At 36.2% G+C, this 27,480-nt stretch overlaps 1 protein-coding gene across 2 annotated transcripts in view; it reads right to left on the reverse strand.

Annotated features, from left to right (window-relative positions):
- The window catches only part of MAGI2 (membrane associated guanylate kinase, WW and PDZ domain containing 2), a 1,354,570-nt gene that overhangs the window by 502,741 nt on the left and 824,349 nt on the right, over nt 1-27,480 (reverse strand). For both annotated transcript variants that reach the window (XM_047096111.1, XM_047096110.1), the window contains exon 4: nt 1,212-1,424. In XM_047096111.1, coding sequence (XP_046952067.1) covers nt 1,212-1,424 — 213 coding nt within the window. The remainder of the gene's footprint in view (nt 1-1,211; nt 1,425-27,480) is intronic.

Raw genomic sequence — 27,480 nt, forward strand, 5'->3', positions numbered from 1 at the left:
AATTATCTGATCATTTCATAGTAAAAAGGTTACATTATGTATCAATAGTGGTTTTTAGCATTTGTATCCAGAAATCAGTTATTGGTAGGATCAGAGCATGTTTTTCACCATTATATTAATGGAGGAGGTTGTTCTCCTCTGAGTAACCAAGATGAAACCACTTTTTACGGTTTTACGCCTTGATTAGCACAGATTAGATTTTGGTTTCCTTATGTTCAAGAAAGAACATTTTTATAGGTATTATGAACAAGGAAGGTTAAAAACAAGCTTATGAAACTTTGATAAAAATAATTGAGCATGGAAATTCAAATACTATGTCACTATAGAAACAGTACAGTGATAATTAAAAATACAGACATCAAAGTACCTTAGTTGTAGGTCATATATTATGAATAATATGTATGCAAGGTGCACAGGTTAACATTTTTTCAAGAGCTTTAACAGAGCTCTTAGATTTTCAATGCCTACTCATATGCTGTTATTAAAAATTAAATAACTAAGCTTAGAGGCTACAAGAATGCCATACTTTTGGTAACATTTAATTATGAATAATATAATGAAAAAATTCATTTTTAGAAATAAACTATTTAGCACTCTATTAGTAATAAGCACAAGAAAATAGCAAAGCCATACCTTGCACAAACACACTTTATATCTGCCTGACATTCTTTATATATATGATATGATAGATCATATATGAAAGAGATAACAAGTTTTCCTTGTTCAAGGGCATATGTCTTCACAAAGTCAATGTATAAAGATGCTTTCTCCACATTGTCAGATAGTAAGGGTAGAGGGAAAACTGTATGGACACACTATAGCTGTGGTCATTTTGAGGACTGTATTCATTGAAGTTGTTAACTAAATCATATGACACAACCTCACACAGTTTACAGAACTGTGAGTATAGCAAGATTTCTAAGGATAGATTTTTATCTAACATTAGTTAACAAAGAAAGACCCCAGAACTTTCCACAATCATATTCATGACTTGTAACATTTTCTAAGATGTAGAAACCATTCATGATATTGCCATTAATACTGTGTAAGTGAAACAAAGACTGAGGAACTTGAATGAATTGCTTGATAAGTCAAAATTAAAACAATAAAATGGATACAAGAATTATGTCCTTTCCATTTGATACCATAATCTTCTCTCTGAAGATAACTATAATCATAGGTATACATGTACATATATATAAATGACTAACCTGGTGTTACTACTCCATTTCCATTGACCACAGGCCTCTCTTCCTCTTCCTCCTCAGGAGGCTCTATACTTGCTTTCTCCATGTTGCTTACTGATTTATTCCTCTTCCGTTTTCCTTCAGCACTTGGAGTGGCTCCCGGAAGTATCTGGTCTGTCACATTTAATAATAATGGTGCTGGTTCTGCTGGAGGCTTTGGCGTGCCGTAGTAATTGTCTGCAAATGATACCAAAACATGGATTTAAATATTCTCCTACTGTATGCATAATTCATAAAGATTGGATATATTGATCAATATGCATCCTGTTTCTTACATACATATGTATTTTACATGCATATGATTTTTTTATCCTTTCACATTTTTATATATACCTTTATTTATTGCTTCTATTGAATTGGGCTTTAATGCTTAAAAAAGGGTACAGATTTATCTTCATTTTCACCTTTTGCCAAACCAAAATACAGTCATATGCATTCGTCTCATATGGCTCATAGCAATTTCTAAATTATTTTTAAAATTTGATAACCTTTTTAAAAATAATGTCTGAATAAGGGTGCAGGTGACTTTTTTTTTAAAGCAAATCTCACAACATTCTGGAAAGCAAAGCACATTGTGCTTTTCTCCAGCTTTCAGAGGGCTCTGGCTGTTGTCCTTGATGCATACAGCACAGCAGCCTGCCCAGAGTGGTATCTCCATGCCAGTTTAATGGTTCACACGGCTACTGACAGTGTGCCTGCTGCCCTAATCATTCTTCAGATTACTACAGCTCTTTTTCCCATAGCTCCATGATTGGAGTGATGGAATATTTGTTTCTCCCATCAGTCTGTCAGACTTCTCAAAGAAGGAGTCTAATTGTTATTTCTCTCTGTAATAACAGCCTGACACATAGTAGGCATAGAATAAATATTTACTAAGTGAGTACCTTTATATATTTAAGGCAAATTATTTATAGTCTAAAATTTTGATCGGTAAAGAACATAATGGTGTTTTATAAAATCAGTGTTATACTTTTAGCATCATCTTCGAAACCCACCTTGGTGTTTTCAGTTAATTGAATAATTTATGCACATATTTGCTACTCATTCATTAAAATCTTTATTTAGTACTGACTCTGCACCCAAACACTCCAATATATGTTTGAGAGAAAACGATGAATATAAAACAATCCTTGTCTTCCAGATGCTCAACAGTGTAGTGTGGAAGATAGGTGCATTTGACATCAAGCAGATAAGTATTATAACAGGAAATAGGACTAAGTACTGCAACCAAGGAGGCACAGAGGAAGAAGCACATTTCACTATCTGCAGAGGCCACTGAAGGCAACTGGGAAAACAGTGTTTTGCAAAAGAAACAAACTTTAACTAGAAGTCATGGGTTCTAGACTTGGCTTTTCTACATAACTACAATTCAAGGAAGTTACTTAACCTCACTAAGGCTCAATTTCTTCATCTATACATTGGAAACAGCACACTTGTTATACCTAAATTCTGGGTTGCAAATAACCAAAAACCAATTCTAGTTAGACTGAACATGACAGGGATGTGCTGAGAAGATATGGGATGATTAGTTGAAGGAAGAGGCTGAAAAATCTTGGGAAAAATGAGCAAAAGCAAAGGAATTCCGTCAAAACACCAAAGTTGCCTCTGCTGGTCCCCAACTCTGAAAGCCCACAGCTCCATTGCCATGGGCACTGCCCTTGGCTGCCACTCCCTCAGCTAGAATGAATCCCAATCTCTGCTCAGGAGCTCTGATTCGCTCATTTCCAGGAAAACTCTCAGGCTGGGTTGTCTCATTGGCTAAGCCTCAGCCAGAGGGTGAGCTGACAGATTAGGGCAGGAGAATGGCTGTTCTCCTTTGATTTGGGGAGAGGGAGCTGGAGTCCCACCTTCCACCCATCTCATCGCAGGGCCCTCTCCGGGAAGGAATGGTCTTGGAGTGTTGGGTCAGCAGGAATGACCAATGTCTACTACACTTGCCCTCATCACTGGATTGCTGTGAAGAAGAAGGATGTATGAAGAAGTGCTTCATAGGCTGTAAAATTGCAATAGTCTTAATGGCAGTGTAAATGTCCTGCTGGCACTAAGTGAATATTCCAAAGGCTAGCTGGAACACTAATGCTGTTGCTCATTTTCATGGATATTCACAGTTGTAAGAGAAATACAAGGGGAAAAAACATCATCATGTAAAGTGGTTCTTATACATGTAAAACTTTTATACAGATGTCTGAAAAGTGGATGATAGACATTTTGCTAAAGGTTACTTTCTAATTTAATTTAGAGCATTTCAAATGAATAGACCTTTGAATGTTCTTGCTGAATTCTGAGCAAACAAAAACTGCTAGTTACTTCTTAGCAGTCTATTAATTATCATTATATTTCAGCATCCCTAAGGGCTTGCACCATTCTCAGTACACTGCTATGCTTTCTATGGAATCTCAATACTTAACTGCTTATCTAATAAACATAAAGTGAAACTAATAAATCACCCTACATGTCCCAATAAATAACATACTTTTAAGTAGTATTCTGAGAACTTTAATGCTTTCAAATATATACAGTATTAAGAAAAATGGATCACGTTTCAGTGTTATTTTTCTTCCAACTTGTCTCTCATGGTTTAAATCTCCCTGAGGTAGAAACATAACCTTTTATTAATTAGAAATAAATTCATTGCTCAGGCTAAAAATAAATATTAAATAACAGATTCTGTTGAATTTATATTGCTAAGTAATTACACCTATTGGCATGTGATGTGATTATAAATTATGCAGTAATATTCTATTTCTACAATTTGATTTATGAAAATAAGACTACAGATTAAATTTTAGATGTAAAACTGTATGAATCATTAGTTAAAATGTTAAGATTATCTTCATTAGCAATAATAATAACAATTTAGAAGAGGCACAGAAATAACCCATATAGTTACTACACTTGAGACATATAATTTACAGAGAATATGCTATTATACCAAATCCAATGCATAGAACAAGGCAACCAGAAATACCTAAACTAAGTTGAAGAATTAATCAGGTAGTCAGGTAGCTAAGTCATTGGAACTCTGATAGAAGTCTATAGAAATCCATATACTAAGGGAAAATTGTGCCTGTTAGGTAAAATATCAACATGTTTTCAGAAGAAAATAAAAACCAAAACTGTTTTTAAATACAATTTGGAAAGTGTCCCGTTAAGAATGAAATGCCTCTATGGTACAGTGCCAACGTTTAGAGAATCTAAAATCTCAAAATACAGTAACACTATGGTGTAATGTTTAATGGCACAGATCGTGCAGAAATACACCTGTCTTCGAATCCTTGTGTCCCCTAAACTGGTTACTTCTTTACATCCTTAAATTTTTTTAGTTAAACCAGGAACATAGGGCTGTAAGATGACTATAGTCACAACAGCAACTACAATAACAATTATTAACATCACCACCACCACCATGTAATTTACTGAGCTGGATACTGTAATGGACATTTAACCTATGCACTCTTGGATCAAATGAGGACTAGAATACCTCTTACTCCATAGTGCTATTTAAGGATTAATGATAACGAAGGAATGTATAATGTGACTGGATCAGAACAGGTCTCCATATATGGTGGCTACTTTGGTTATTTATCACAAAACAGTATGAAATCATTCTGTCTCTACACTTAAAAGAAAATGGGAGGCCCCAGAAATTAGTCTATTTACCAATATTATACATGAAGCCAGTGGAAAACCTGTATCTGTTTGTCTTAGGACCTCATCTCTTCAAAATACTACATTGCCTCTCAAGAGGGGGTGGGGGGTGGGGCGCCTGGGTGGCGCAGTCGGTTAAGCGTCCGACTTCAGCCAGGTCACGATCTCACGGTCCGTGAGTTCGAGCCCCGCGTCGGGCTCTGGGCTGATGGCTCGGAGCCTGGAGCCTGTTTCCGATTCTGTGTCTCCCTCTCTCTCTGCCCCTCCCCCGTTCATGCTCTGTCTCTCTCTGTCCCAAAAATAAATAAACGTTGAAAAAAAAAAATTTAAAAAAAAAAAAAAAAAAAAAAAGAGGGGGTGGGGGGAAAAGTGTGATGAAATTTGCATTTCTGCCCTGAACTGACAGTAAGAGAAATTCATTCAAACCCACAACCAATAGGCACAAATGTATCACTTTCAAAAGGGAAAGGTGATAATTGCTACTAAATAATAAAGCTGGAGCAGTTTAGGTGATTTTTTTTCTCTCCTTGCTTCCAAAAATGTGCATATGTGTGCATGCACGTGTGCACGCATATGTGTGTTTTGGGGGGATGAGGTGGGATATTATAGGCGTTTCTAGTACGCTTTTTACTGAATACATCTTGTAAAGAATGACATATTTATTAGCAGTTTCGTGTAAATTTAATATAAAGTTGTATTTTTTAATTGAATATGATGACAAAATCAAATGATATGTAAAATTGCTCACTTAGTTCTATTATAATGACGATCATCTATACATTACATAGTCTTAATTTAATCAATGCCTGGGGTAAAAAAGACAATTTTTTGAGGAATTTGATTTATTCCTCAGCTTTTTAAGTACTTAAAATAATGATTTTCCCCATAAAGTTATAGTTATAAAAGAGTGAAACAGGGTTGATGCACCTATTTATTGGTTTTTTTTGAGATTTTATTTTTTTATTTTTAATATAATTTATTGTCAAATTGGTTTCCATACAACACCCAGTGCTCATCCCAACAAGTGCCCTCCTCAATGCCCGTCACCCACTTTCCCCTCTTCCGCACTCCCCATCAACCCTGTTTGTTCTCAGTATTTAAGAGTCTTTTATGATTTGACCCCCTCTCTCTCTCTGTACCTTTTTTTTCCCCTTCCCCTCCCCCACGGTCTTCTGTTAAGTTTCTCAAGATGCACATATGAGTGAAAACATATGGTATTTGTCTTTCTCTGACTGACTTATTTCACTTAGCATAATGTCCTCCAATTCCATCCATGTTGCTGTAAATGGCCAGATTTCATTCTTTCTCATCACCAAGTAGTATTCCATTGTATATATAAACCACATCTTCTTTATCCATTCATCAGTTGATGGACCTTTAGGCTCTTTCCATGATTTGGCTATTGTTGAAAATGCTGCTATAAACATTGGGGTACATGTGCCCCTATGAATGCACCTATTTCTGATATAATAAACACACAAAAGCTTTCTAGAAATCTGAATAAAAAGAATAGTCTATAAAATATCAATAATTGCTTTTATAATGAAAAAAATAAATAAATGCCCACTTACAATGGAAGCTTTACTAATTTCTTGTGAAGGAAGAGGGACTAAAACAGATTACATCATTATGAACTAAACTTGCCTAGAGACTCCTTTGAAAATTACACACCTTATTAAAATTATTATTTAAGAAAGAGAGAGAGCACGACTGTGGGAAAGGGGCAGAACAAGAGAGAGAGAGAATCCTAGGCAGGCTCCACGCTCAGCCGGGAACCCTATGTGGGGCTTGACTCCACAACTCTGGGATCATGACCCAAGCCAAAATCAAGAGTTGGCTGTTCAACCTACTGAGCCATCCAAATGCCCCCCATTACCCACTTTTATGCAGACCCATTCCTAAGTCTTCTAAAAGAGACAAAAATAGCTTTCTAAATAACTTTTCATGTAGTTCACTTGAAGACTATCATGGAATTATCTCTCTTCTTATTAGACCAAATAATCTTTTCAAAACATCTTAATCTTTTAAAAATGTTTTTGTCTTTGTTCTGACCTTTCCCAGGTGTTTGTTTATTTGTCTTTCCACACTGATTTTAATGGTGAAGTCAAGGAGTCAAAAGAAATAGGAGACTACTTCAATGAATTATAAACTATTCTCTTTTCTGTACCCTAGTCTTTATTGAAAAAGAATAGACACCAAAATAGTATTTTCTAAGATGTACCATGTCCTTTATGCCTTTAAGTTCTGACACTATGATAAAAAGTAGGCATTATACTAAATGCCTACTATACTAATACTATACTAATACTATACTATACTATACTATACTAATACTGATACTAATACTAATACTAATACTATACTAATTTTATGTATGAGGAAATGTAATAGTCCAAACTGAAATACTTTGAAATACTTTTACTTATTTCCAACATGTTTTCCCTTTAAATAAGATCAATTTTCATGATGAAAACATGTGATTTATTATGTAGTGCATTTGGCTTTTTAAGTAGTATTTTCAGATGCTAACTCTGTCGTTTCCGTCCATTGGGTGTATAATGATAGCATGTGTAGAGTTTACATCAAATGGTCATAGTTCATTCTATATGGCACCCAAGTGGAGCTGGATTTTAGAAAGATAATATTCTTGTCTTCAAGATACCTCAGAGATTAAAGTCTTGACCCTCATTTCCCCCCAATATTCTCAGTGCTTTTATTCCCATTTTGGTAACCAGAAAGAATCAATTTCAGATAATGGTTTAGTAGAGAAGAGATGACTGCCTATGGGTCTCTGGGGCATGTACACAACACAGCCCATCACTGAGATCCCCAGAGAGCCTGAGAATCTGTCCTTGTGTTGGAAACAATGTGTGACAAAATTTAAGAGGTTGGACATCTCATCATTTGTGTCTTACAGTTTTATAAATAGAGCAAATAGTTTGATACTTGGCCTCCTTAATGGTACTTGAAAAATCTGACTCTTGACGTTAAACAGAAATAAGAAATTCAGAGTTCCAGATCTACTTGCAACTAATCATGTTAGAAAACCTGCAAGATCATAAGTAAACAATTATTTTTATCCACATCATAGGTTTAGATTTTTATTAATAGAAACAAATCATAAAAGGATTCTAAATTCAAATTTTAAGATATGCTCAACTTACTACCCAAGGGATATTAATAAGTTAAAATTAGTATCAAAAACCATCATAACTTGTCAGCCATGGCAAGAATCACAGTCATATGGCTAGAGTTAGTATTTTAGAAATTATGTAAATACAAAACAAAGTTAGTAAATGCAATATAGACAATATTCTATTTTTCTAAAATTGCACTTCCTACCAGAAAACAAGACTCAGAGTCTTGCTTTAGAATACTTTTTTGCCAACTGGTTTTTGAAGTTATTTTTGTAAGCAGTTCTGATACTTAAATTTAGTCTCCCACAAAAAGGTATCATTTCCTCATCATGTCATCTGTAGTTAGTCGCCTCGAACCAAGATGCAAAAACTCTGGCCCCAATAGATAATGTCTTTTTCCCTTGTGGAGGAAAGTATTAAGCTCACATATGCCAGAGATATGACAACACCCAAAATGACATTTTGTCACTATACCTGCACTGAACAGTAATTGTTGAATTTTTTTGAAAATTCAATGTTAAATGTGACTTTCAAAATGTGCATAGTGGTGGGGTGCTTGGGTGGCTCAGTCGGTTAGGCATCCGACTTCAGCCGAGGTCATGATCTCACAGTTCGTGAGTTCAAGCCTCACGTCGGGCTCTGTGCTGACAGCTCAGAACCTGAAGCCTGCTTCAGATTCTGTGTCTCCCTCTATCTCTGCCCCTCTCCTGCTGCACTCTGTCTCTCTGTCTCCCCAAAATAAATAAATATTAAGAAAAATTCAAAATGTGCATAGTGGTGCAAACAATGTGAAAGTTTCTGTGTTTTCATATGCCAAATTAAATTGTTTTGCAACAAAGTCCACCTAAGAATTTCAGGTTTATTTTAAATTACATAAACATTGGTTTTTACATTACTATCCCTAATGACAACACTGAATTTTTACTGTCTTCAATTGTCCATCAGTGCTTTTCAGAAATCATAAATCATGTCAATGATTTAATCTAACATTTTCTGAAATGTGTTTGCAAGTTTTCAATAGGTTCCTTCTGGTCATTCTGACCAAATTTTCATATATTCATGTTAGCTAGTGTGGACAGGCACAAGGCAAATCTTTGCTAAAAGTAGCTGTCCACAGACTGGGTAGGGTAGGTGGTTCACTTATTTAAAGGGAGTCAGTAACCCCTCTCTTTAGTGACTCCTCCCTTGAGGCATTATTCGAAAGAGTTCAGAACATTTCTCTCCTGTGCCAAATAGCATAAACAAACAGAAATTATTCAAGGAAATCTTTAAGAGAACAGAAGGAAGTTACACACGATTATTCAATATCAAATATACATCTATTTCCAAAGTAAAGCATTTGAACATTTATAATTCTAGCAACACCAAAAAATGCACACACCCTATTCACAAGCATATCATATTTAAAAAATATTAAATCCCTTAGAGCAGCACTGCCTAGTAAAAATGTAATGTGAGCCACAAATACAAGCTACACATGCAATTTAAATTTTTCTACTTATCCATGCTTCATTAAAAAAGGAAAAAAGAAAGATGAAAGTTATTGTAATATTTTGCTTTGTCCAATATATCAAAAATATTATCATTTCAGTATATGATCAATATAAAGAGTTATGAATGTAATAATTTACTTTCTTTCTTACTACGTCTTCAAAACCCAGTGTATAATTTACACTTACAGCACCTCTTGCTTTGGACAAATCCCATTTCAAGTGCTGATTAGCCATATCTGAATAGTGGCTACTAGACTGGACAGCATAGCCTTAGACAATCCATTTTATCAAATAACATTTTAGGTTACCATATTATCACCTGAGTCATTTTTCTCATATGTCATAAAGTGAAAACTGAATAAACACCAAAAACATAATAACAATTTCAGGTGACATTGGGTCAATGATATTTCTCTTGTTCAACTGCTTTGCTATACATGTGGATGGAGTACATGTAAAATACTATTAATCACCAAACAGATGTACATTTCCTAGCAGAGCTCTTTCACCCTGCTTCTCAATCATCAATTTATCTTGTCCTACTTTGAAAAATCCACATTTGGCTTTATTACCAAGTTAAAGGTTAAAAGGAAAAAAGAATAAATGTTTCATGTGAATAATGTAAATGTGAACTTGCAGGAGGATCCTTCTTATGTTCAAATTCTCTTTACAATCAGTCTCAACTCATAAAGGAATTGTCGACTCATGGTAATGATGTAAAAATGGATACATTATTCATATTTGTTGTCCTCTCTGTTGTTATCTCTTTAGTAGCACACTCTCATTTTGAGGATCCATAGCTCTTATTACCCAGTGCCTCACTTTGCTTTCATTTAGGCTCCTACTTTCATACCTCATGCTTATAAAAATTCCAATTTTCTTTTTCCTCTATACAGTAGATGTGTCCCATTTCCAGTTTCTCTTGGGTCTTGCTAAGTGACTGGGTTTTAACACTCTAATAGACTAATTTTAAAATATTATTATTATTATTATTATTATTATTTTTATTTTTGAGAGAGAGAGAGAGTGAGAGAGAGAGGGAGCACATGAGCAGGGGAGGGGCAGAGACAAAGGGAGACTGAGGATCCAAAGCAGGTTCTACACTTTCAGTGAAGAGTCCAGTGTGGGGCTTGAACCCACCAGCCATGAAATCATGGCTGAGCGAGCTGAAGTCAGATGTTTAACTGAGCCAGCCAGGTGCTCCCACTCTAACAAACTATTTTAAGCTAAGATGCTGGTAACTAAAACTGCTTTACTACATCCTATATAATACTTATATTTTACCAGTATTTAAAACTCTAATCTAAAAGGTTAATCATGAAATTTGGGCTATAACTGGTCAATTCAGTGGTGGAACATATTTTCATAAGTCCCTTACATGCTATGAAACCACAAAAGAAGTGTTTTCCAGGGCACCTGGGTGGCTCAGTCAGTTGAATGTCTGACTCTTGATTTGGGCTCAGGTCATGATCCCTCTGTGGTGGGATCCAGCTCTGTATATGGCTCTGTGCTGAACGTGGAGACTGCTTAGGATTCTCTCTCTCTCCCTCGGTCCCCCTCCTCCACTCACGTGAGCTCTCTTTCTCTCTCTCTCTCAAATTAAAAAAAAATAAAAAATAAAGTAAGTGTTTTCCTGGGTAGTCAAGGCACTCAGTGTGGTAAAGGTGATGACCTTTGGAGAACCTAAGTAAAATCTCAAAGCAAAGATTTTTGGAAGACAACACTGAGGGGAAAAAATTATATTATATTTCCAGTTAGTAATAATTTAACATGTCTACCTTTTTGAGTGGAAACCATTTTCAATTGTGTTATTAATTGCAATTAATTGTTGAAGTTTCTAGAGTGTCTAGTGAGCTCAATGCTTAAGAGACAGTCCCTTCACGGCTTAGTAAATAAAAAAAGCAGAAGTAAAAATTTGATAAATTTTTAAATGGGCATCTGTACAAAGCTCAGTGGATGCCTGAGATAGACATCTTGATTAAATTTACTTTTTCAAAATTGAGCAAGAAAACTGAAACTTTCAAGGACAATATTTTTCTCACACAACATTTATGGCTTGTCATATAACTTCTTTCTCTCAATGGTGCTATTAACTGTGATACTATAAGATTACTAAGAAATTAAGAAACCTCCAAGACTTTCTTTTGTCACTGTCTTACACATACAATACCTAGGGAAATTCTGATTAATTTTAATTTGATTGTTGGTTAATGACTAAAGAAATTAGCCAAATTTTCTAATCCTTGGTTGCTAATAAAACTCAGAAAAACAGTATGAAAGAATTTTACTTCTGCTTGTAGAATTTGTCTGCTGGGTTTTTCCAAGGTTGGCAGAGTGGAAAGAAGTCTGCACACAGTAGAGGATCTGGGTTCTAACTGAGGTTCTACTACTAACCCCCGACAAAACCTTGGATTAGGCATTAAACTCTTCTGAACCTTAGTTTTCTCACTTGTGAAATGACAGAATTGGGTCATAGTTCTGAAGTACTCACCTCCAAAATTCTGCAATGAAAACTTTTAAAGGATCTAATGACACGTTATATTTCTTTGCCATTGTATCAGAAAGTCCTAAATTGAAAATAGAGAATGATAATAAAATGAAGCTAATAGTTTTAATTACTTGAGAGCCTGGACCCATTTGATTTCTTGACATAAATGTGGAGAACTGTCATTTTAGTCTATTTTTATATTTCTTTGTGCATTCCCTTTTGGGAAGGTGGCTGTGGTTGCAGGGTATTTCTATTTTTGTTCCAAGCCTTTCATTTGCATCCATACCCATTTGGTGAATTAGATAGTTGCTAAGTACACGACCACAGGATGTGAACTGTGATTACTTTGTGGAAGGCCAAAGATGAAGCATTTCAACTTTGTATTTTAGTCCATGTAACGCTTTAAATTTTTCTGTCTTTTAAAAGAGTCAGCGTTTTTAATGTGGTCATCTTCTGTGAGACATTTACAAACATAAATCCTAAGTGTTAGAGTATGGTTAAAGTTAGCAGATGTAATTTAGATATAAATAGAACAAATTTCTCAGCCAGGAGAACAATGAACAACCCAAAAGGCTAAAGAAAGTAAGAGTCTTTGGTATCTAACCATAAAGGCTTTGTACAATAACACAGATTTTTTTTCCTCTAAATCGATATACACACAACCTATGAAAATCAACCTTATCGCAAAGAAAACTATCAGAACTACTGGTGCTTTATATTCCAAATGCCAGAAACCAACCATCAATTCTTAAATATGTATGTTTTATTGAGGTACACCTCTTCCAGTCCTCAAACTTTTACATTATAATGTTGCCTATCACATCATCCTTCTCATTTTGTGGTAAATTATGAAAGTACCAGAAATAAGAATTTAGTGTAGAAAAGTTGTTGCATTAATGAACAAAAAAAATAGAGGGAGAAATATAAGTCAAAAAAAGTTCAGAAAAGAAGTGGAAAGAAAGGAAGAAAAAGATGGAGTAAGAGGGAGAGGAAAAGGTAGAAAATGAGGATGAAGAGGAGTAGATTTGGGAGGAGGAGGTGGATGACTGTGATGTCACTTCCCATGAAGTTGTAGAGTTCTAAAATGATTCTTGAGGTGATATTCTGTCCCAAAGTCATGCATATGTGGCCATCCATCATCACCTAATAGCTGCTAACATACTAAGCAACATTGTCCAATATGGCAGCCACTTGCTACATCTGGCCATTGTGAACTTGGAATGTGGCTGGTTTGCTTTGAGATGTGCTATAGTGTAAAATCCAATTTTGTATTTTCCTTAATTTTGAAGACTGTGCAAAAAAAAATAAGCAAACAAACATACCAGTAATCATTTTTATGTTAATTACATGTCAAAATGATAATGTTTACATTGCATAATGCTGCAATCCCTATTCTAGTTCTAAAAAAAAAAAAACCAGGACTTAATAAATAGTCAATTACTAGTGGCAGATAATGACATCCATAACTAGTAAGAGTGGGTGAAGGTGAGGGTGAGAGCCAGGACAGTAATAGGCACTCGATGGACAAGAGGCTCAATCAGGAAGAGGGTTCAAGGATCACCACAGGGTGAGATTTTTATCAGCTAACCAAGCCAATGAGAGCTGAGTGGTGGGCAGAGGGAGAGGTTATCATATATCCAATTGTTTCATCATTCATTCAGCAAATATTACTGAGACCCTTCTATGTGCTAGACATGGATTATCTCAAGGCACAATGGTGAACAAAACAAGCAAGTCCCCTTTGAAGCTTGCCTTCTATTGGGGAGACATTAATCAAATAATTAAGCAAACACAAAATTACAAACAAGGGCTATAAAGGTCAAGTAGTGGTATTTTTAAGAACTCTGAGAAGAGTTCAAATTAGGACAGTTAATTTGTGGAATTACAATTGAACACTCAGTCCCCTTTTTCCACCTAGGCCAAAATATTTCTGGATCAATACAGATCTTTAGAAAATGTAAGCGGCTTTTCTAAACAAGAAGAAATAAAATTTCTCCATCATTCCCAAAACTTGTCCCAAGGACTTCTCTGAAGGTCAAATGGCTGAACTATATGGAAGGTGATTTACATGTGAATGCGTGTGTGTGTGTGTGTGTGTGTGTGTGTGTGTGTGTGTGTTTGTATGCACACGGGCATGTGTGTTTTGTCCCAAAATGAATCAAGTTGCTTAAAAAAGTTAATTGCAAAATTTCAGCTAAGTTAGCCAAAAAGTTCCCTCTTTCTCAATTTCACTCAGGACATAATTTATGTCGTAAAATACTTCTAATATTCCACAAATCAAAGGCTATGTGGTTTGAAATTTAAAGCTTGTTTTTTGATGATGTGAAATGAATTGAAGATGGAGATGATGGCACGTTCAACATGATGACTGACCATCTCCCGCATTGGTACCGCAGAAATATGATCTTTGTTTCTAGACTGATACCAGTGTGGACAGGTCATTCCCTCCTCCTGACTGCGAGGATGAAGGTGGAGTCAGCGAGAGGACATCTTTGCCCTGACATTGAAGTCTATACTGAGATTGGAAAGGTAAGCAGAATCAAATAAAGGCTCAAGGGGTACAGGAACAAAGAGTATCCTAGGTTGAAGAAATAAATTTGCAAAACCTTGACTCTGGAGGAGGAACAGTTCTTACAACTAAAAGGGGAACAGTGTGGCTGGAGCCAACAACAGGGGGAGCCCTTCAGTCAGAGATCATATGGAGCCTAAAAAGCTCTGTTAAGGAACTGGATTAATTTTCAAAACGCAAAGGGAAGCACTGCAGGTTTTAACACACATTCAAATTTGTGTTTAAAATGGATTGCTAGGTCGCAGCAAGTAGAATGGACTAGAAGCAGCAAGAGGGATAGTCTTCAAGTTAATCAGGGATGTGTTGCAGGGGTTCAATGGTGGTAATGGACACATGGGAGGTGATGGACATGGGAACAAGGAGACTCAGGTTTCAGAGAAAGAAAACAAAAAAACAGAATAATGTTTGGGCAGGAATTCATATTAGCCACCTGCTTGAAGGCTTGAAGCCTTTTCATGGTGACCTCCCCTCCTTTCTCTCTGAAATAAGAAATATTGGACAGAACTTCCAAATTTTCTCCTGATACTCAGGATTCCTTTCAGAGATGCTGTGAATTGGCATGACCAAAGTGCAATATAAACTTTTTAAAACATTACAGAATCCTATACATCTTTATTTTCCTTTTTAGAAGTCTTCATAGACATTCAGGCACTGATTGGTGTTCCTATCAGAGTTTGGTTATAACTCTTGTTAGAGCTGTTATGTTTATGGTAATTATTTATTTAATGTCTGCAGAGCACTAAATTTTGGCTTGTTAAAAGAAGCTATTTATCATTGAGCTTTGTTTTCCCAGCATCTACAATAGCACTGACACCTAGTCAATACTGAGTAAATGAATTTGTACACTGACAGAGCACCCACATTCTGTAAAGAAGATGCAACCCTTGTTGTTCTTTCTTGATTTGGGATCTTGCAGGAACTGCAAATTCTCAGGCCCCACCCCCACACATCCTAATCTCTGGGCTTGGGTCACTGCAGCTCATTCTGATGCACTTTAACCACAGCTTTTCCTCAAAAACCACTGCATTTGCCTCAAGGGGAGATAGACCAATCAAATGAGGTTTATTTTGAAAGTCAAGCCAGCATAAGAAGGATTCAAGTAGCCTATTTTAGGATCTCTCATCATTCTTTTTTCCAAATAATCTTTATAAAAAGCTTCAGGATAATGTACATGTTTTTGGTGTTAAAATTCTGGGGAACCTGGCTGGCTCAGTTGAGACAGCATGCAACTCTTGATCTCAGGGTTGTGTGTTTGAGCCCCACATTGATTGTAGAGATTATTTAAAGAAATATAAAAATTCTAATATGCAAACCAGTCAATGTTAGGGGTCAGCAAATTCCTCTCTCTCTTGGTAAAGAGCAAGAGAGCAAATATTTTAGGGTTTTCAGGCATATGGTCTCTGTCATAACTAGTCAGTTTTGCTGTTGTAATGTGTAAGCAGTCACAGATAGCAAATAAATGAATGGGTGTGGCTGGGCTCCAATAAAACAGTATTCATGGATACGAAAATTAGAATTTTGTGTGATTTTCATGTGACACAAAATACTACGCTCCTTTTGATTTTTTTTATGGTACCTAAAATATAGAAGTCATTCTTACCTTGTGGACAGTACAAAAATAGGTGTTAGAATAGATTTGGCCCACAGGACATGGATTGCCACCGTATGGTCTGTGTAATAATCAATTATTGGCATAATCTTCCAGGCCTACATTTCCACTCATTAAGTGATCATTTAATATGTGCCCAGCAAATAAGCAATACAGATAAAGTGCTTGTCTATGAGGAACTTAAGAGTCCAGAGGAGAAAAGATATTAAAATTAACCAAATAAAAAGATAAATAAAGGACCTGACAGAGTGCTGTAAGAAACAGTCATAGAGAAATCTACTTCAAGCAGGGTAGTAACAAAGGTCTATCTGAGGAGGTATCTGTTTAAATTGAGACCAGAAGAATGAAAATTTCTTTATTTTGTGAAAAGCCAGGAAAAGAGAGTTAATAGGCCAAAAAATAGCAGGTCACTAGGACAGGAAGGGATTACTGCATGTCTGGATTGGTAAATTAACACTGAGTTAACATCTTGGAAATAACAGGTAAGGAAGAGAAGCATAGGATTCAACTGGAAACACAAGCAGGAAGCAAATCATACAGGACCTTGTTAGCTAAGTCAAAGGATTTGGGAAAAGTTTTCCCAAGGGGAATCATGGTGTTACTTAAGGAAAGGCTATTCATTCTTGTTGCTATGTGGAAATAGATTTGAAGGGGAGTAAGAGAGATGGGAGATGGTTGGAAGACTGGAGGAAGAATGTGTGTGAGTGTGTGCGTGTGTGTGTGTGTGTGTGTGCGTGTGTGTGTGACACATACACATCACATATTATTAAAACTGAAATACTAATAGCAGAAATAAAATGATTTCACAAGCCCAAACTGATAAGCTTAAATTGCAGAATTTAACAAAACATTCCATACTAAAGAATCTATCTGGGCAGTATTTTGGAAGTCAATGGAGTGGGAGTTGATCTAAATACAAAACCAAATCTTCTAGGAAGAGGATAGAAAGCTTCATTCAACGTTTTCCAACAGCTAAAGAGTGATATTGTTTATATGAATGCAGATAAGAAAAGGAACTCTGAATAAATAGGCAGGTAGGCCTCATGAATGAATAAGCTTTGATAGTTTACTGGTATTCAATCCAGCTCAGTAATGACATTTTTTTTTTTCTATTACCAGAGGCATTTATCTAATAACACAACCCTATTAGTAGATCTGTCTAAATTGATATTGAAAGGACAATTAAATCTGGCACTCAGGCTACAGCCACTACTCCATGTGGTAGGTTGGAAGGTATTGAACGTCATTTTTTTTTTTAAAGGTATACTGTTAACATTGGGGGCATTAACGCTAATTAGAGTAATGACTTCATTCAGCAATTTCCTTTTTATGAGGCCATTTGAATCAGGCTCTCTCCTCCATATGAAAGGGCAAATCCTTATTAATTTAGATGATTACCTCATAGGAATGAATACTAAATGAAAACAATACCACAGGCCCAGGCTACCATTTCTTCCTCATTACTCCATGTCACAATTATAGTGGTAACAAGATGAGACCATTTAAAATTTGTCTTCTACAGTGATTCACACACAGGTCTCCAGTAATCTTCCCCAACAATCTCCTTATATTCAGAAAAGAAAGCTAATTTCATGTTTGGAAGTTCCATTTTAAAAAAATGAGTGCTGATGAAAAATATGGAACTATGGGCTTTTTTAGTTCATATCTTTATTTAGAAATACTAGAATCCATTGCCACGAACTAAGGTAAATGATCACTCATGTAAGTATTGAGTTTTGTATTAATCAATTGAAGCATCGCTTAGAAATTAAAAAAGTAACCCAAATCAAATTTTTCCATCACTCTCTTAATTTACATCATGAGCAACCAACAGCCTATGTGTAACTATGAGCTTCAAGAAACAATTGCTGTGCTTTGAGCTGGAGGCAGCATGTTGAAATTCATGAATTACAACTCTTCCGACAAGAGTCTTTGATGGCTCCAGGGACTGGAAATAGAATATGAAACTTTCACCCAAAGGTCATTGGCTCCAATTTGGCCTAAACTGGTAGTGACTAAAAGTTATTATCGATAGACAGGTGTTCAGCAAGTGCTACAAAATGAATCAGTGGTTTCAGCGTAATTTCTAAAAGACAGGTTTCTATGTCAGGAACTCATGATTACCTCATGCCCTAAGGTGGGTAGTTTTAGACAGGAGTCAAGACATTGACTGAAAGGAGATAGTCCACCACCTTCTAGCCTTTACAAACCGTCTTTTTAGATGGGGATAGCCAAAAGTTTTTGGGCAACTGGCAAGAATGTTACTTGATGTTTTTGTTGTTGTTGTTGTTGTTTTTAATTTGGAAGGTAGAGATATACATTGATATCTAACTACAATCTCTCCAAAAATCCTTGTTTATGTTTAAACAAAATATCACAGTTTTTAGTGGGAAATGCTAAAAAAGATTTTATTAAAGACAATTTTATACTCTTGCCACCTAGAGAGTGATCTGCAGATCAGCAGCGTCAGCATCACCTAGTTTATTAGAATTGCAAACTTTCAAGCCCACTCCAGACACACTGAATCAGAATCTGCATTTTAACAAGATCTTCAGGTAATTCAGATGCACAATAAAGTTTGAAGAATACAGTATGTCTAGAGGACACATTGTACAGCTGCTCAGTGAACACAAAGTGCACTCAATAAACATGTTGATGAAAATAAAGACCTGAATACTGTGTCTGTATGTTAATTTCAAAATCTAGTATCCTCTGCTGTTTGTATTACTTATGTTGCCACTTATAAAATTGCCTGCTTAGGGGCACCTGGATGGCTCAGTTGGTTGAGTATCCGACTTCAGCTTGGGTCACTGTCTCGCAGTTTGTTGGTTCGAGCCCCACGTGGGGCTTTGTGCAGCTACAGCTGGGAACCTGGACCCTGCTTCTGATTCTGTGTCTCCCTCTCTCTCTGACACACCCCCACTAGCACTCTGTCTCTGTCTCTGTCTCTCTCAAAAATAAATAAGCATTTAAAAATTTAAAAAAGTAAAATAAAATAAAATTACCTGCTTACTTAGTCTTTTAGCATCTCCATTAGACTTTAAGCTCCTAGAGGGCAGGGATTCAACCAGACATTCATTTTTATTCCAATTTATGTTTTATCAGTTGAATAATGAAATTACAGGTCTTCATTACCTTACATAAAATTAAGTCATGCTAAATAATCCTATTCTCATGCAACACTAATTTAAACAGATTCTGTTTACCTGAGAGACCTGAGGAGCTATCACGATGTCCAGGATCATTAACCAGTAGTAAATTGCTAAACCACTATTTAATGACATTAATGGTTGAATACGTGGTAAGGTATTTTGTCCACTCTGCTAAACTTGTAGCAACTGCCAAATTAAATACTCAGACCAATTTTTAAAATGGCTTTGTGTAGAACATATTGCTATTTAATACATTTCATTAAATTTAGCCAACATGAGACTGATTAACTGGGAAATATTAAAATTTGGATTATTATTTTATTTGCATGAATGTTTATAGTCACTATCTCCCAAAGGAAAATCTAAAACACATTAACTTTATGGTACTAATAAATCATTTAGCCTGAAGTTCAGCTGCTCCCTAAGATCTGAGCCTTCTATTCTAAGAATAGACAAAAAAAAATTAGTACAGTATTGCATTTTCCCCAATATACCTTTTATTGCTCTTTTAAAATTGCCCAAACAAAAAGTTCATATACTTGGGTACCCAATGTTTTCAAAAGTGGCTCTCAAGTTAGCTAGACATGTCAGCCAGGCAAGGTCCTTAAATTCTCTGAGCCCATATTTCAACATTTGTTTGTTTAAGAAAATGGTGAAACCAACTTTATAAAACTATTCGGAGCACTTAATGAAATTAACGTGAACAAGTTTTTTGGCATATAAGTGCTTCAGGGATGTTTGCTACTCATTTTGGTTACTACTTCTACTGCTATTACTGCTACTTCCATTACTTTTTCTATTATGACTTCCTCCCTCCCCCTCCCCGTCTTCCTCCCCCTCCTCCCCCTCCTTCTCCTCTTCCAAATGCTGCTGGTACTACAACTTCAATATTTGTTTTGAGATCACTGGGTTTTTTAAATAATTGAACATATAAGATCCACTCCTACACAGTTCACCAGGTAACATCAAAACATAATGCCCCAAATTAAAGAAAAACTTAAATATATTTAAGTCTGCAGGTATAATTATCTTTTCTAGAAATGCTAAAGATTCTCAATTATGGCTTAATCTGATCTTGGCCTTTCTTTAGGCTTGGGAAATTAACATTTGATTGTGCTGATTAGGATACTGTCAACAGCTGTGGCCCCCTGCACCCTTCTCCTTATAGAAAAGAATGATCTTTTTATTATGTGAGTTGTGAGAGCCTCATCTTTCCTTCTACCTAGGAGCAGTATGACCTAGGATGCAGACCATGAGCATGACCCATAGACTCAGACAATAATGGGTTAAAATCTGGGCTCTGCCACATGGTAGCTGTGCAACCGCGAGCATGTTCTAACATTTATTAAACATATAGAGATAATAATAGCACCTTCCACATAGAGTTGTGAGGATAAATAAAAATCTGCATGTTTTCTTTGCATAGTGGTCCACATTGTGCAATGGCCACTGCCATTGTTAAGTAACTGATAAGTGTTATTTTTATTGCCTAGACCTGAAATATTAAAAGACTGGGGGACAGAGTTTCTGCCCAGTGGTCAGACTCACTTAATTATATCCTCAGTAGAGGACACCTCTCAATGGCCTAATTTTAGGAACTAGGGAACCAAGATTTCCTCAAACTTTCATGCTTTCTTTTTTCCTACCTCTAGGATTGGGTTCACTGAGAACCTGGCTAATATTATGCCCTTTAACTTGCCCTAGATCATGGTAACCTACTGACCTTCTAATTCCATTCTTAAGCTCATTGTTTTTGCCTTCAGAATTGGACGGGGTCTTGACCAACCATGTAGTCCAAACTCTCATTTCAGATGTTTCAGTTATGTCTGCTTATCCAGTGCTCATTCAGCTTCTGTTTCTAACGCTTCCAATGTTGGCAATTCCACCATATAATTAAGCAACCCATTCCAATTCTGGATAGCTCTTGTTTGGAGACATTTCTTACTACTGCTGAACAGAAATCTTTGTTCCCTATTACATAAAACTAATAATACTGATTTTGGCTTTTGGAACAGAATAGAATAAGTTTAAAGTCTCTTCCAAATGATGGAGCTCCAGTTATTTCAAAATTGCTGTCATATTTTATTCTTACAATACAGTGTTGAACAGAACTGGACATGGTGCTGGAGATATTGTTTTATCAGCGATGAAAACAGGACTATTACTTTCTTCTCTGATTTAGATATTATCCAATTATTAAATAAAACTTGAATGACTATCTTGGGCTGGATAAAAATAATTCACTTTTGGTCCAACTTGTAAGACAAGATGGCCGAGAAAAGTATAATGGGTTTCAAAATTTACGTGCCTTTTTACTATCCATGGATTTTTTTCCCCAAGTTTATTTTATTTATTAGAGAGACAGACGCAGTGCAAGTTGGGGAATGGCAGACAGAGAGGGAGAGAGAGAATCCCAAACAGGCTCCGCAGTGCCAGTGGAGATCCCCACGTGGGGCTCGAACCCACAAATCCACAAGGTCATGACTGAACCAAAACCAAGAGTCGAACACTTAACCAATTGAGCTACCCAGGTGCCCTTCTATGCATGGACTTTTTAAGCACCAACTAATTAAAGGGAAATGTTTCTCCTCTCATTTTCTATAAATGGTTGCTAACAACTTTTAAAATTATTTTATTAGCATCTTGTCCTACAAAAGTATTTTCCTTTTAGAGGCCCAGTTTGACAGGGTTTATTGGCAAACAAAAATTCCTGGACTGTGAGAGAGAGAAACAATAACAGATGAAAGGTTCCCTGTCAGGTCTTGCTGGTGGGAGCTGGCCTGGCACTCAGAGTGAGGCCTTGGTGTTCTCCTGACAAACACCAATAATTTCTTAGCACACCAAATTCAGAGAAGGCCACTCTGTGACTGATGATAGATCAAGAGAAAAAAACCTAAGCACCCTTTGCTGTATCTTTCCTACTGCAGCATGAGCCTCCTTTCACCTTCTAGATAAGAATTACTCAGATTCCCAGTCAGAAAATCATCCCTGCCCCTCACAGCATTCAATGTAGAAAGAAGTCTCACTTCCTTGAGCCCTCCTCAAAATCACCTCGTGTAAGACCAATTTCTAAATCTTCCTACTGAGATTTCACACAGTTCCCTGTGGTATGAGCTTTTCCTCACTACAGATAGGCAGTAAGCCAACCTTTGTTCAACTATAGGTGTGTTCCTGGTGATCAGGGCTGAAAGGTGCTGACATCTTGTTATGAAAGTGACAAGTAAAAGGAAAAAGACTACCTAGAATTTTACCTAATGTAAACCTTACTATAAATTTCTTATGACTTATGAAACTGGGTATAATAAACCTGTATACAATGATGCCAGTTTGGACATTCAATTGTTTAATAAGGGCCCACTTGTGTGTTTGTTACCATGAACTGAAAATCATTTTCTAATGGGAATCTTGCTATTGCTTTCTCTAGAGGTTCACTTTGACTTCCCACAGAAAAGGGCACGGATAACCTTTTTGTTCAGGCACCTGTCTTCTGGCACCTCAGTGCTTATAAGAGAATCAATCCTATCTTCCACGCAGCTGATAAAGCTTTTAATGCTCTACTTGACGGGCAATAGGGCACCAGTAACTCAGGTAAACGTCAGAGAGGATGATCTTGGCCTTAAGGCTGTTCAATACATTTCAAAAGCACAGCCGAGAAAACAGTATTTGTAAAGGATTACTGGAAAGATACACAGTGCATATATTCTCCTAGATACTCTAAAATATACTCCTGGAATAAGTCAAACCAATAGAAAACTGTTAATACCTGGATTTCATGATATCGATCCTGTAGATAAGAGCTTTTACCCAGCTCTTTTGTATCATTCTACTGGACTACACTGAGGAAAATATTAAGAGCTTTGTGACCCTTGATGATGCTGATATTGTCCATTACATTATTCTCCATTCCCTCCATGCACTCATAAAAGAAAACTGTTAGCATTTAGTGCCTCTTGAGCTAACAATTTGCTTTTATTCATGACCATTGTGGATCTTGTAATGAATCATCTTTTCTGATGTCGAGTTCCCCTAGAGACAAGTTGATGATTTAACTTTAGGAATATATAAAATATGTATTGAAATTATATACATTTCTAAGTATGCATTTAGAGTATCTTTTTATATTATTTTTCTTTAAAAATTGATTTTTTTATTGTATAGATCTTTGTAAGCTATCTTAATGCATTACAGATTGAAATGGGGGAATAAATAAATTAAGTTACTAATTACTTTAGTAGGTTGTTTACATGGCCCAAGTAGTTAATTGAAAATACACTCTAAATTTTTCTAGACTAATGCATACTAAGTTTACTTTTTTTTTAAGTTGTCATGTTACATAAGCTTATAGACCATAGAAACTTCTGAGTCTCTTCCACAGATCTGTTGTCAAGGCAGATGTCTTGCTTTTACATTATTTTATGGGATCTTGTTGCTTGCTCACTTAGTTAAAATGTTCCTCTTTACACCTACTTTGCATGTGAATTATATCCCCAGCATGGATCATCTGAGAGCCACATACATAAATAATACTCCCACTGCATGTCAGTCTCCAAGGGAGATAGTTCTGAGGAGACTGTCCTGGAAAGAACTTCCTAGGCTTTCATGAGACAGTAAGAGGGTTACTTCCCATCTAACTATCGTGCTTAAAGTGAACTATATGAAAGTTCTGAAGCCAAGCAGAAGTGGCTTTTGGAGATTCACCAGTTTGCACTGTCAATGATATAAAAGCCTAATTTGCTTTGACCCGTTTGAGTTGGCATTTTGTGTTGAAGAAAAACAAACCTAAAAGTATAAAGAATATAACCACAGAGTTTTAGATACACAGTTTCCTTTTAAATAAGAAACGCATTACATAAAACCATGTAGGCCAGAATGACAATAAAAGCAACCATGTTAAGAAACTGTAAAGGTTAGGGGTACCTGTGTGGGCTCAGGCGGTTAAGCACCTGACTTTGGTTCAGGTCATGATCTCATGGTTTGTGGGTTCAAGTCCCACATCAGGCTCTGTGCTGACAGCTTGGAGCCTGGAGTCTGCTTCAGATTCTGTGTCTCCCTCTCTCTCTGCCTCTCCCCAACTCTCTCTCTCTCTCTCTTAAAAATAAACATTAAAAAAAACTGTAAAGGTTAAAATGAGATGCTACACAGGCACTGTGTGTTGGTCTAGGTGACAAAAAGGGTGTCTATGACTGCCATATTGTAGTTGCTTATTTTTATTTATATTTATTCTTAAAAATTTTTTAAAGATTATTTATTTTGAGAGAGAGACAGAGCAGGGGAGGTGCAGAGAGAGGGAGAGAGAGAGAATCTGAAGTGGGCTCTGCACCGTTATTGCGGAGCCCGACGTGGGCTTGAACTCACTAACCATGAGATCATGACTTGAGCAGAAATCAAGAGTTGGATGCTTAACCAACTGAGCCACCCAGGAACCCTGCAATTGCATATTTTTAAAACTGTAGGCCTGCCTGTGATTCATCCCACTACAATGAGGCAGACAGAGATTACTTGTGTATGAAACATTACAGAACATAGGGGTACATCAGGATTGATTCAGCCCAGGTGCTCTGAGCCAAAGTGGAACAGAAAGCCAAAAGCTATTGGCAGGCATAAGGTTCAAATGCTGGGCACTGCAAATACAAGCAACAAATCCAAAGGGCCAAAGTAAGTTGGAAGTCATAGTGACAGGGCCAAAGGTCTAAAATTGAGTAAAGTGACAGAGCAAGTACAAATTTACCACAAGAAAGCTGTAAGTTCTGGGCAATTTCTATGAATAGCAGTGGGTGTTTGGCTTTTAAGAGTTGTGGCTGGCATGTCATGTAGGAGGGTAAGATGGTTTCACAAACTATGAGGGGCAGAGGAGGAAAATTCAGAAGTTGGATATAAAGTTGGCTTTAGATGTAATAAAGGCCAAAGTGTGTTCCAGAAATCAGTCTTGTCCTTTCATAAAAGAGGGACAACTCAGGCTTCATAAAGTAGCAAAATGTTGTGCACATCCATCTGTTAGCCATCAGTCTAGAAATTATAATATAATTTGGCATTAGTATTATCCATAGCTTTCTTTTAATGATCACAACACAGTGAATCATTTCAAAGTTTTCCATATTATTATGTACACTATCCCAAATTTTCTCATAAATGAAAGAAGTACGTTTACAGCAAGCTAGGTAAAATATTTAGTCACCTGGAAATGCGACTGAGTTGCCAGGTAGAACTGATGTCAACATGAAAATCAGTTCAGGTGAGTTAAGACAAATGTAACTGTCTTTCAGACAAATAAATGACTTGGAGATCTGTGTCATTAATGTGCAATTGGTGGAAGGAAAATTTACACAAACAAAATGAAACCTATTGTCTTTACACTTCTGTCCCCTACTCTAATAAGCCAGACTAAACAATCCAAAGATAAAATAGACAATTATCTAGTTATAGCTACTGCATATTAAGTCCCTACCACGTTCTAGACACTGACCTGGGTGCCATTCACATGTACTAATAACTCAACAGATCCATGACACAGGCATTTCTACAGACAAGTAAACCAAAACTCAGGGAAGGTAATTATGTTGCCCCAAATCACACAGCACCAAATAGCAGAGATAGAATTTGAATTTGGAATAAATCTGAAGTTCGTATTTCTTTTTTTTTTATTAATGTCTTTTTATTTTTATTTTTGAGAGAGAGACAGAACATGAGTGGGGGAGGAGCAGAGAGAGAGAGAGGGAGACCTAGAATCCAAAGCAGGCTCTAGGGTCTGAGCTGTTAGCACAGAGCCCAATGCAGGGCTTTAACCCACTGAGCCACTCAGGTGCCCCTGAAGTTTGTATTTCAATTACTGTAACACATTTCTTCCTAATTATGTATATTTGTCCTACCCAAGGAAAAAGGAAAGGAAGCGGTCTGCAAGGGCAGTGAGAAGACCCCCATAGAAAGGAGAAGTGTGGTCCAAAGGCTCAATATGAGTCAGCCCAGCAGCAGTGTTGTTATCACATACTGACTGCTTTGCAAAATCAGTTGGTTATATTTCCTTCCAATTTCTCTTCCTGAGAATGTGCTCCCACTTGTTAGAAAACAGTAATGAAAACAGTAAGTTATCATTTGTAGGACATGCATTCTGAGAGGCTCTCTTGGGAATGGAGATAGATTGGTATTGAGGCGCCCAAAGACAGTCTCTTAGTTGCCTGCATTTTTGTTAAAGGGAAAAAAATTAAAGAAAATTTAAAAATTTAGAGAATGTCATGATACACATAAAAGCTGACTGTCTGTGAAGAGACGATTAACAGACCACTTGTGTTTGTGTAAGCTCTTGTGAAAGCGTCCCATGGGGTTTCAAGCACCATCTTGATCTTGGGCACACTTTTGAGCTAGCTAATCAAGCTTCAGTCCTCTATTTGGGAACCATAAGTAAATGCACGAGTCCATTTACATCTTCCTCATTCTGGTGGACACACCTCAAAAGAACAGTGTTCTTTGCATTCAGAATTGAAAATGAACTCAACGTTTCTATAATTGTATAAACAGGCCCAACTGCATATACATTCTGGGTCAATACGACTGACACAGTTAATGGTTTCAATTAACTATTTTCATTTTGTTATATAATCATTATTTCATATTTTTTTATAAAAAGTGCACTGTTTTAGAAATGGTATCAACCTTCAGTTGCAATAAACCCCCCTCAGATATTAGTTATGTTTAACTGAGATGTATCAATTATTAAATATTTGTATTCTCCTTAAACATAAAAGTCAAAGCAAAAATTTTCTATCTAAACATTTTTCTGTAGTTGTTTATACAATACAGTATAGTAAAAGGTTGGTCTAATTCATCATTTTATACAATTTGGACCTGAAATAATGCGCTGTTATCTTCTAGACTAAATCATAAAATTTCCAATTTTATGTGTAATAAATGACCAAATATTGGAAATTTCACATGAATGCATATGTATGTATATATGAATGCATTCAATGAAAACCTTCATTATATATATATATATATATATATATGCATCTGCATGTATACATATACATATATGTATAGACACACACATCTAAAATTAACTACTTAGGCTGAAAAACAGTTTGTGTCCATGAAGTTGCAATGAGAAATGTGATGATATTACTATGAAATCAAAATGGCTGAA

The sequence above is a fragment of the Lynx rufus genome, unplaced genomic scaffold, assembly GCF_022079265.1.
Source record: "Lynx rufus isolate CCGP_SWC_20201006 ecotype Redwood Valley unplaced genomic scaffold, mLynRuf1.p SCAF_4, whole genome shotgun sequence".
In the NCBI taxonomy this organism is placed as follows: domain Eukaryota; kingdom Metazoa; phylum Chordata; class Mammalia; order Carnivora; family Felidae; genus Lynx; species Lynx rufus.